This window comes from Sprattus sprattus (assembly GCF_963457725.1).
Source record: "Sprattus sprattus genome assembly, chromosome: 18".
Classification (NCBI taxonomy): Eukaryota; Metazoa; Chordata; class Actinopteri; order Clupeiformes; family Clupeidae; genus Sprattus; species Sprattus sprattus.
The window spans coordinates 21,889,800-21,902,338 of NC_137916.1; the positions used below are offsets into that span (position 1 = coordinate 21,889,800).

General features: G+C 47.9%; 1 protein-coding gene across 1 annotated transcript; it reads left to right on the forward strand.

Moving 5' to 3' along the window:
* Positions 1-5,995: 5,995 nt before the first annotated feature.
* lrrc4ba (leucine rich repeat containing 4Ba) lies at positions 5,996-10,124 on the forward strand (the record flags this gene model as incomplete). The annotated part of the gene is made up of 2 exons (XM_080855815.1): positions 5,996-6,256; positions 8,106-10,124. The coding sequence occupies exons 1-2, from the start codon at positions 6,011-6,013 to the stop codon at positions 10,122-10,124; spliced, it is 2,265 nt and encodes a 754-aa protein (XP_080711941.1). The 5' UTR covers positions 5,996-6,010.
* Positions 10,125-12,539: the final 2,415 nt, after the last annotated feature.

The window sequence follows — 12,539 nt, forward strand, 5'->3', positions numbered from 1 at the left end:
GTGGGGATTCCTTCTGTGTTGTTCTCTGTACTTTATGCAATGGTAGCAGACAGCAGAGCCATTGCCCCCTTCCCCAATATGTTTAATCAGAACCACTCACCAGACAAACATTACTGCTTTTATGTTTTGGTATAAGTAACTGTATTAGATTTGTATGGGTATAATCACTTTGCCGGGGATGGTTCTTATTTGATGATCAATGCTGTGTTAAATGTTGTGAGGACCAGATGTAGTGAGAGATGAGTGTAGAGTGTGTGCGCCACGACAGGTTGCTTTATCGCTTACCCTCCACTTATTCATCAAAACAAAACAGCCAAAACATCAAAGTCAATATTTGAATTGTTCTGCCTCACCTTCAAGGTGTCCTGCCCAACTCTCTAAGTAAGTCTGTGTGAGTTTCCCTTTGGCCTCCCTATGTCTTTCTTCTTCAAGAAGCATTCGGTATGCCAAAGCCTCTGGCAGGAAGCTTTAAAAAATGCTATTTAACATATTTCAAAATAACATTGCTGAAATGTATGTTTTACATTCACCCTCACTGGAACGTAGATGCTGAATGTGCATTTGGGCAGGGGCTCTTTAAATAACTTCCTTTATTTATTTTGGATGTCTCTGTCTATGGAAGAACTCACAGCTTGGTCTTCTCTAAACTGCGGGTTGACTTAACTTCTGCTGGTTAGAAGGCTGCCATGTCGTTGCCAGCCATACAATGTGTGGGAATTTCTGGCATTGTGTTAACTGAAATATTAAATACCTTGTGGCATTCCAAACACAAGGATGGCTCTTTAGTATTTATTTATTTCCATTGTCGTTTTTCTTGCGTGGTGTTATTTTTTATTTAGCAGGCTGCTTGTCCTTCCGCGATGTGCTCGCCTGAAACGTTTCCCCGGGAAGGGAACAAACATGGTTAGCGGGCCTGAACTCGTGGAGAGAGTAAAAATAGAATGGACCTTCCCTCTCCTCCCCCTACTCCCAAACTCCCTCCAACTCTCGTCAGTCTTTCCTCCTCATGTGTGTGTGTGTGTGTTTGTTTTTGTGTGAGTGCCACGAGCTTTGTTCGGACTCTGGTTATTTAAGAGGAAGCGCTGTGTGTTCATCACCGTTGTGATGGTGGTGGTTGTGTGGCACTCGGCGATGGGGGGGGGGGGGGGGGGGGGGCTGGTGAGGTGCTGTCGCTGCTGCTGCTGCCTCAGCGTGGTGGAGGGAGTCAGCGGGGATGGTCCACCCCAGACTGCGACGATTCAGATGTGCCCTCATGCATAATGAGGGAAGATCTGATTGACTGGAGCACTCTGTGTGTGTGTGCGAGAGAGAGAGAGAGAGTGTGTGTGTGTGTGTGTGTCTGAAAAGCAAGCCGGGCTTTTCACTCACAAGGCCTGGAATGTGTGTGTGTATGCATGCATGTGTGTATTCATCCAAGTGTGTGTGTGTGTGTGTGTGTGTGTGTGTGTGTGTGTGTGTGTGTGTGTGTGTGTGTGTGTGTGTCTGTTCACATGTGTGATTGGGTGTGTTTGGGTGTTTGCAAGTCAATGTTAGAGTTTGGGTGCGAATAAGAAGTCCTACGCATGGATTTGAGTGTGTTCATGTAAGTGGATTTGAGTTATGAGTAATTATGCATTTGGTGTGTGTGTGTCTGTGTGTGTGTCTGTGTATTTGCACCTTGTAGCGGCTGTGATGAATTTGCACATTTGTAAGGTTGCACACTTGCTTGTGTTTGCATGTGTGCATATTTGCCCATGTGTTTGTGTGTCCGATAGTGTTTGTGCATGCTAATGAGGGAGTAGAGGGGGGAGGGGACGCTCAGGAGGGATACAGCTGTAGAAGGAGAGAGAGAAAGGGAGGGGGAGAGAGTGAGAGAGAGACAGAGGTAGGCAGAGAGGGGAAGAGTTTGGTGAAAAGGTAGCCATGGTAACCACTCTCTTTGCTAAGATTTGAATGGAGAGAGAGAGAGAGAGAGGTAGAGAAAGAGGAAGAGAAAGAGAGAGGGAGAGTCAGGAAGGGAGGCAAAACAGACAGAGAAAGGGGTAGAGAAGCTATTTGAAAGAGAAGAAAATTGAGTGAGTGAGTGAGGGAGGGACGAGCCTGAGAAAGAAAGAGGGAGGGATGCATACAGAGAGAGAGAGAGAGAGAGGAAAAGAGAGGGAGGAGAGGCAGTGTGGGAGAGACGCTGCAGTGCTGTGCTGTGCTGATCTGTGCTGGGGGAGAAGAGGAGCAGGGAAGTGAGGGTTAATGTTTTAGAGGAGCGGGTTTATCTCTCATCAAGCCGAGAGGTCAGTGCAGTATTTACACGCCTGCTGGACACCGCAGAGAGCACACACACATCACACATGCAAGCACCTACACCTACAGATTAAATCTTGCAATCACACACACACACACACACACTCACACACACACACACACACATGTGCGCATGTGCACACACGCATATATGCAAGCACCTTTGCCTACAGACTCAATCTTGCAAACATACACACACACGCACACACACACACACACACACACACACACACACACACACACGCATACGCACACACACATGTGCACATGTGCACACACGCATACATGCAAGCCCCTGCACCTAAACACTCATTCTAACACACACATGCACACAAACATATTTTAATAGCCAGACTGGTTGATATAAGGAATGTGATATATGCTGATATATTAAAAAGATATATGAGGAATATGTACTAGGATATGAGTGATGGAGGGAGAAAACAGGATAGAAGTAGGCTGAGAGCACTAGAGAGAATGTTGTGAAGTTGTTTGTTTGGGGGTTTTGGGAGTCTGCCCTCCTAGAAACACAGCCCTTGTATATCGAACCAAACTAAAACTTCATTTCCCATGAGCCCCACCTTTTGTTGTTTCCATTCCTTTGCCAGCTGCTCCTTGTGTAGTAATCACACAAACCCTCAGTCATTTATGATAAATACATGAACCATACTCATCAAATGCTTGCATTTTCAACAATGATGTCATATGTGTGTTTGGGTATTTTTGAACTCTTTGAATTGAGAGGGGGGACGTGAGAGAGAGAAAGAGACTGGAGGAGAGAAGAAGAAAGAAAGCAAGGTATAGAAAGAGTGAGAGAACTGCCGAGGTAAAGTGAGGATGAAGCGTGGTAAAACTGTGAAGGACTAGTAAACGGTGTCTGTGTTCTTGTGCAGGTACTGTTGTGACTGCATTAGTGACGGCTGACTTGGTCCGCCGTGGAGAGCAGCTCTGCCGGAATCCGAGTGCGGGGCATGAGGGGGTGGGGGCAAGTAAAAGTGAGGGGGTGGGGGCAAGACAAATGAAAAGAGAAAACAAGGGCAGATAGGTGTCTAATGTGGAGGATGGAGGCGGGGGGCTGTGTTGCAGAGGCTTGTGGGTTGTGTAAATGTGGTTCTTGTGTGAGGTGAGAGACTGCGTGCGTGTTTGAACTTAAAGCACTTGGGTGGGGGCCATGGAGGCTGTCAGCACGCAGATTGCAGCGTTGTCGAAATGCAACATCGCTGTTCTGCCATTTAGATGTGGGTGCTTTATATTGACTCACGTGTCTCAGCTACTTGGTGTCAAAAGAAGTGAACAGTCAACACACACTCACGCATGCATACAAAGGTACACACTGACACACACACACACACACACACGCACACTCTTAAATATGGAGCGATGGAGCCATAATGGAGCTTTTACTGTAAACCAGACATAAAGCATGGTCTTGTGTGTGTTGCCATGTTTTTGCATTCTCTGTGTGTCACTGATAACCCTCTTCTCCGTACTGTCTCACGGCCTCTATCCATCTTTTCCTTTCTCATCTGCACTCTGAATTTTTGCGAGACGGAATGTTCTCCATCTCGCCCTGTTTTATATTCATCCTTCACTGTTGTCTTTCCTCTCAATGTCTTCGTTGCTCCCTCTGTTTTATATGCATCTTTGTTGTCCTCCCTCCATCTCTCTGTTTTATATTCATCTTTCCATCTAGTCTAACCCCCCCCCTTCTCTTTCTCCTGCTCTCTCTCTGTCCCCTTCTCCCTCTCTCTCTAGAAGAGATTATTAATATTCATGTCTCTGTCTCTTCTTCTTTATTCCTCCCCACTTTCTTCATCTCCTCTCACTCCCTGTCTGATTCTCTCTACATTTCTTCTCTTCCTATTCTCCTATTTATGTTGGTCTCTTTCTTCTCACTCTCTCTGTCCTCTGTCCCTCTATCTCCATCACTGCATCTTTCTTTCATTTTTTCTTTCTCTCTCTCTCTCTCTCTCTCTCTCTCTATGCAGCTGCTTTTTATTCATCTATTAGTGTTGATAATTCTCTTCTCTCCCTGCAGCTGTACAGTCATCTATCAGTTTAATAATCCTCCCCTCTCTCACACACCCTTCACCCTCTCTCTGCCCCCCATCTTTCCATCTTCTATTGTCTTGTTTTCTACTCGGTCCAGTGTGATTGCTCCTCCTGTCAGATGAGTTTGGGGCGTCATAGTCCCCATCGTTATCACCATCGCCATTAATAACATTCAGGCTCTCTGCTGGGTGACTGAGGGACCTGGAGGTAGGGGGTTGGGTTGCAGGGCAGCTCCTGTACAGAGGGGAGGAGAGGAAGGTGGACGCTGGTGTAGGCTCTTGTAAAGACAGTCATCCATTTGTCTTCCACGCAATGCGCCTTTTGCCATTCACAGGTCGCAACTTCCTACTTCCACCACTCCCACCACCTTCACCCATTATTCCCCAGAGTTAGCCATTATGACCGCAGATGAAGACATAAGGATAGGGATTAGTGCCGCATTTCAAATGGGAACGTTGCTTTAGCACCCACTTGAGGATTAGGCTCGTAATCCCAGTTCTGATAGTGTGTGGGACTTGAGGATAAAATAATTGCCACATGGACCCTCAAATGTTTGATTGGAGCCAAAGGGATGGGGGCGGCAAATTTGGAAATGAGGTGCAAGGCGGGTGTTCAGGGCTTGTGTTGTCCTTTCGTTCACACTGGAATCAAGTTTGGGGCTCTATACAGCTTTGTGACAGCTCTCATCCTTGCAGCTAATTCTGGTGACCTGAAATGCACGCTTTTGGTAAGCTAGTCTTCTACTTAGTTGGTTTGCTAGCGACATGTAAACAGTGAAGAATGGCAATGTTGTGTTCGATTTGGGCCCTTTGTCATTCACGATGGCCACGTCTGACCTTTAAACAATGACAGATCACCATGCAGGGCATCGCTTCCTCCCAGCTGTGTTATGGGACATTTTTTTTTTTTTTTAACAGGCCTCTGAGATGGAATTAAACCGAGGCGTGACTGATGACGGCTTGGCTACACGTTTAATTTGCATTTTTATCATTAGTAATAATTAGAGAACAATTTTACACCCCGGTGGAAATGAAAGAGATATCTACAAACCTGTGACCTTTTCAGACGGGCAAACAGAGCGGTGCGCTCGCGTGTGTATGGTGGCAAGAAAATTCCTCCAAATGTACCATAATACTCCCTGATTAATTGACATTTGGTGGGCTTGCTTGTTTGTTTTAAGCCAGACGAGTCAATTTTGCACCGTGTCGGAGGTATTGTCGGAGGATTCCCTGTTGAGTTGGAGCGCTTTTAATGATGTGCCACAAGCGTGCTGCCTCAACACCCATCATGTTATCGCCATTCTCAAATCGGTTTGGCAGTGATTAATTGAAGTGTCACACTCTATGCCATTTGTTGCCACTGGGAAATGTGAAACATTGGGCTGTGTTCAGACCAATAATCTGCATTGTTTCTCTCTTTCTTTCTGTTTTTCTTACAGTAACACGTGTGACACCCACGACCCACTCGGATCCACCCAAGGGAGCAGCTGTTAATGTATGAACTGAGGAGATCAACAGGGAAGTAAGAAAAAAAGAAGACAAAACAGTTGGCATTATTTTTTGGTGAAAAAGAATGAAACATTAAAGAAGGACGTATCTTCGGAATTCTCGAAGATTGCCTGAATCCCACTCTGAATTTTCCAGCACCCTTCGAAAACAAGCAGGGTCATGACCCAGTTGCCATGCGCATCACCACGGTGACCGGCCTTTCCAGCCCCTCCCCCCTCCTCCTATTGGCCCAGCTGCTCTTGTGGCTCCTCCCCTTCGGCCTAGACACAGCAGAAGCCGCCTCCACAAACTGTCCCTCCCCTTGCCAATGCTCCAATCAGGCGAGCCGAGTGATCTGTACCAGACGGAACCTGGCTGAGGTGCCAGACAGTATATCAGTCAACACACGATACCTCAACCTGCAGGAGAACTCGATCAAGGTAAATATTGACCTGAGTGCTTATCCTCCATCATGCCTTTGCCAGTGTGGGAATGTTTATGTGCCTGTTTGTTGTTTGCTGGGTGTCTGTTAACAGCTTCGCAGATTAAATTAGCACTGCACTTGCCACACACAAAACCTCTAGACTGGAAAGTATTGAGAAATAGAGGGTCACCGTTTCATGTGATTGGCCTGGCAAAGGTCAAAAAACAAACAAGCGAGGAAAAAAAAAACAGCAGCCAATTAAAAAATAAATAATAATGACACTATTAATCATTCCACCCTCATAGCGTAGAAAAATTTGATTCGGGTTGTTGTATCCCGGAGCCTCACTTGAAATGATTAAAAATCTAAAAATGTTTTAACACCTGAAGGCATCCTAGATTCTGTGGCTGCGTTTCTCCCCCACTATCTCTCTCTCTCTCCCTCTCTCTCCTCTCTCTCCTCTCTCCTCTCTCCTCTCTCTCCTCTCTCCCTCTTTCTCTCTGCACTACACCCTGAGAGGGTAGCTCTGACAGCTTCCACCCTCTAAACTTAAACACCCCCACCTCCCAGTTTAACACCCTACCCCCCTTATGCAAGCAAACACAACCACACACCTACACGAGCATGCATATGTGCACACACACACACACAAACACACAGATGCACACACACACACAGATGCACACACACACACAGACGCACGCACACACACACACACAAACACACACACACACACACACACACACACACACACACACACACACACACACACACACACACACACACACACACACACACACACACACACAATTACACAGAGACACACAAACACACACACAGATGCACAAACACACCCACAGATGCACCACACACAGACGCACACACACACAATCCCCTCTGTGCTCTACATACTGAGGGGAGTGTGGGCGTCAGACCAGGGAAACACTTCTCATGCTACCCAAGAAAGAGAGGAGGCTCCGCTTAAAATCTCACGGAGCATTTGGTGCCTTGTGGCATTTCATACGTGTGAAATGTCTTTTGCTATTTAGGTCTTATCAGTCTCCGGCTCCCTCTTAAGCAGATTGTGCTGAACTGACTTGCATGAGAGAATTGGGTTAAAGTTTATACTGTTTTCCGTTCTGATAAAATCCCTGTTTTTTTTCCCCTCTCTGTCTCTCTCTACTCCCACTGGTGGTGTATCAGTATTACTGAAAATCACACACCTGCTTGGCTTTCGTGCTCGAATGCACACAGACACGTCCACACATATGCACGCAAACACACTCACACACACAAATCCACTCTGTCATACCCTCTTAGTCTGTCTTAAAACACACACACACACACACACACACACACACACACACAGCCTTCACACCGACCAGATCTGTTATGCCCTCTTCAGGTACAGTCTGTCTTATCACACACACACACACACACACACACACACACACACACACACACACACACACACACAGAGAGACACACACACACACACAGAGAGACACACACACACACACACACACACACACACACACACACACACACACACATTCACTCACAGACCCACTCTGCTATACCCACTTCAGGTGCGGTCTGTCTTAACACACACACACACATACACAGACCCACTCTGTCATATCCACTTCAGGTGCGGCCTATCTTAGGAGCCAGCTTTCACTGTGTGTGGTCACCATTAACCTTGTCCCTCTCAATTAACCTCCACCAGCTGGAAGAATTCACCCAGGCTTTCTTTGTGCTGTCTCTTTATGTAAAAAACCATCCCTGTTTAATTGTGATATTAAACTCCATTTTCTTAAAATGAGCCCTCCTCTGTCCTCTCCCCCTTCTCCACCCACCCCCAGGTGATCAAATCGGAGACGTTCAAGAACCTGCGGCACCTTGAGATTCTTCAGCTATCCAAGAATCAGATCAGCCAGATCGAAGTGGGCGCTTTCAATGGCCTCCCCAACCTCAACACCCTGGAGCTGTTTGACAACAAGCTCACGCAGGTGCCGTCGGCGGCCTTCGAGTACCTCAGCAAACTCCGCGAGCTCTGGCTCCGCAACAACCCCATCGAGACGCTGCCGGCGTACGTCTTCAACCGCGTGCCGTCGCTGCGCCGCCTGGACCTTGGCGAGCTCAAGAAGCTGGAGCACATCTCGGAGGCGGCCTTCGTGGGCCTGGACAACCTGCGCTACCTGAACCTGGGCATGTGCGGCCTGAAGGACATCCCCAATCTGACGCCCCTGGGCCGGCTGGAGGAGCTGGAGCTGTCGGGCAACCGGTTGGAGATTATCCGCCCGGGTTCCTTCCAGGGCCTGGTCTCGGTACGCAAGCTGTGGCTCATGCACTCGCAGATGTCGGTGATCGAGCGCAACGCCTTCGACGACCTGAAGAACCTGGAGGAGCTCAACCTGTCGCACAACTCGCTGCACTCGCTGCCGCACGACCTGTTCACGCCACTGCCTAAGCTGGAGCGCGTGCACCTCAACCACAACCCGTGGGTGTGCAACTGTGACGTGCTGTGGCTCAGCTGGTGGCTCAAAGAGACGGTGCCGAGCAACACCACCTGCTGCGCCCGCTGCCATGCACCTCCGGGCCTGCGGGGGCGCTATATCGGCGAGCTGGACCAGCGCCACTTCACGTGCTTCGCGCCAGTGATTGTGGAGCCGCCCACCGACCTGAACGTGACAGAGGGCATGGCGGCAGAGCTGAAGTGCCGAACCAGCACATCAATGACATCGGTGAACTGGTTTATGCCCAACGGCACGCTGATGACGCACGGCTCATACAAGGTGCGCATCTCGGTGCTCCACGACGGCACGCTCAACTTCACCAACGTGACGCTACGCGACACCGGGCCGTACACGTGCGTGGTGAGCAACACGGCCGGCAATACCACCGCCACGGCCTTGCTAAACGTCACTGCCGCGGCCAGCGACAACTATACCTACTTCACCACTGTCACTGTGGAGACTGTGGACAGGGACGACGAGGACATGGTGAACTCGTCCAAGACTTACCCCGCGCTGCGCACCCACAACCAGACCATAATACGCATCCCGGGCCCCACGCCCTCCTGGGGCCTGGTGCCCACCACAGCCTCTTCGCTGTCCTGGTCGGCCACGTCCACCCGGGGCACCTTCACCGTGCCCGTCACTATGGATCCCACCTACACGGGCCTGGACGATGTGATGAAGACCACCAAGATCATCATCGGCTGCTTCGTGGCCATCACCTTCATGGCGGCTGTCATGTTGGTGGTCTTCTACAAGCTGCGCAAGCAGCACCAGCTGCACAAGCACCACGGCCCCGCCCGAGCCATCGAGATCATCAATGTGGAGGACGAGGTGGGAGCCTGTGCTGGCGTGCGGGGAAGTGGCATCTCCGGCGGCTCGACGATGAACCAGGGCTCGGTCGGCGGGAGTGGAACCTGTGGAGGAGGAGGAGGCGGCGGCGGTGGAGGACTAGGAGGAATAGGAGGGAGCCAGAGCCTGCGGCTGCACCACCCGGAGATCGTCAACCTGCCCAACCTGGCACGGGCTGAGCACCTGAACCATTACTACAAGGCGCACCACTTCAACAACAACATGATGGGCCTGGGCCTTGGCGGCATGAGCTCAGGAATGGGCCTCAACAACAACAACAACCCCTCGCCCTGCTCCCAGGGGGGGCCGCCGCCCGTCTCCTGCTCGCAGATGCCCGTGTCGATGGGCAGCGGCACGGCCACGTTGGGCTCGCTGCCAACGCCGGTTCCCCTGCCTCAGCTGAGCATCCACGGCTCGCTGAAGGGCCTGATGGGAAAAGGGCAGAACTCTCAGATCGAGCCCCTGCTCTTCAAGAGTGGCTCCAAGGAGAATGTGCAAGAGACTCAGATCTGAGACAGAGAGAAAGAAAGAAAGAAAGGAGAAAAAGAGAGAATGAGAGAGAGAGAGAGAGGGAGAAGAGAGAGAGAGAGAGAGGGGGAAAGGGCAGAGAGGCAGTCAGGGAAACACAAAGGTAGTTTTTTTTTTTTTATCAGCTCAAGCTCTTGACCCCTGTGGGCAGGCATGAAAGGGCAGCAGTGCGAGTGGCCGTCACTGTGTACAGACACGAGTAAGACACTGTTCTGAGTGGTCACAAACACTTTCACACAGAGTGGGAGAGAGAAAGGGAGAGAGACAGCCACAGTGACATACAGCATCAGGAATGGCACTCGCAGCGTAGCTCCGCTCCACACACACACACACACACACACAGGGCGAAAGCGGTACCGTCAGCAACGATAGGTACACAGACACACGTAGACACACACACAGAAACACAGCACAGTAACAACCAGCACATGGAAAAAATGACGACACTGACAATGACGTGCCAAACTCACACCGACCAGTGCCAAAGTGCAGCTGTTGTTGCAGCGCCATCTACATCACCATCAAACGGCAGACATATGTACTGTACAGTAATGAGTAGAGCTTCTGCCGATTCTGTATAAACCATGCCATGGATGTAAACAAACATTTGCCAATCCGAGTTAGATTCAAATGAAGCCCCTGGCACTGAGAAGTCTTGAAGTATTTGTACAGATATTTCAGAGCTGTCAAAGGGTATATAGATGTAACAGAGTTGGAGTTTTTTTTTTTTTTACACAGAGTAAGGCATATCAGTGTTTCTGCTTTATATTGTTGAAACAAGCAGTTGATGGAAGTCCAGAACAACTAAGCTAAATGCAGAGCTGTGGTGCCACTCACAGAGCTATATTGTTTGAGATGACAGACTGGAGATGTCAGAAAGAGGGAGGATATATTTTAGGAGATGTTTAAGTAAATGGACATGCTCTACCTCTCTCTCTTCTGTTGGTGCTTTGTAGGAGTGAGAGGGATCACCGGCCAACCCCCACCCCCACACCTCCAATCGAAATATCAAGGAACATATGGAATGGCAAAAAAGACAGTGGAATATATTAAAAAAACAACAAAAAATATATAAAAAAATAACAATTGCATAACTGTGAAATTTCACAATATATAAATATATTTTCATTCAAAGAAATAAATAACAAGAAATCTTTAACAATTTTGAGACTGGAAGCCAAGGCTTTTGAAAAGAATAGAGCTGCTGTTGTAGCGTTTATCACTATGATGAACCTTTACTCTGGCTTAAAAAAAAACTCACATATAAAAAAAACGACCACCTTTTCTCCTTTCTCTGTGAAACTTGGGCCGTAGCGGACAGCTGGAAGGGAAACCATGAACTCTGGGAAATTGTGTTCAAATAAAATGTTAGTTTGTTTTTTATTTTTTGTTTTTTTGTAGTCTGAAAAAGCTTTCCCCTTCCTGTTGTGTTGACATAAACAGGGTCATTGGAGAGGAGTAATATTTGATATTTGTTCTCCATTTGTTGCGGTAAAAATGTAATTGATGACGTATAATACTATGATATAATGAGCCGTTCTCGTCCACCGATTTCCATATATGTAACAGTTCACTGTCAATGATGATAATAATGACAATAATAGTTACATTATTCCTATTTTCAATGATTATCTTGAGCTAAGTAGAAAAGGTGAACAGACCACTATTATTATTATTATTATTATTATTATTATTGACCTATACAATGTGGGGGAGTAAGCCATCATGCTCTAAACTATAAATAGAACCTATATAATATTTATATTTCATTTCTACATAGAGTTGATGTGTAGAAGTCATTGTGTGAGAGTCGCTTCTCTCATGGTGATGTGAGGGACTCACACACATGCACCATGTTCCTCAGTGTTATCAGCAAAGCCAGAACCACGCTAGCCTCATCATCAGAACCAGCCACTGGACCTCCACGTCTCCTAAAGGGCTCCCCCCTCCAGAGCCACCACCCCACCACCCCTCACCCCATCCAGGAAACAAAAAGGGAAAAGGAAGGAGAATGATTCCCGCCTCTGTTTTGTACAAGATATGACTCATCCACCCAATCTGGAACTGCGTTGATTTTTTTCTTTGTTTTGTTTTTATTTTTGTTTTTTGATTATTATTATTATTTTTGCTCTCCATGTTGTCTGAGGCGAAGGAAAGAAATGCGTCAGGTGAGCTTCGCTGACTCCAGCTGGATTTATCACAGGAGCTGAACTCTGAACTTTATCCGTAAAAAAGTGTTGAAGAAAGTGAGACAAAACAGGGATGCGGTGTGCAAAAACAAAGGGCATTTTGAAGCTTTTGACAGGTAAGACACCCCTTCAAGCTGGGTGGACAAGAAAGACTAAATTGAAATACAGAGTTTGGGTGAAGATTTTTTTTTTATGAAAAATGGACAATTAC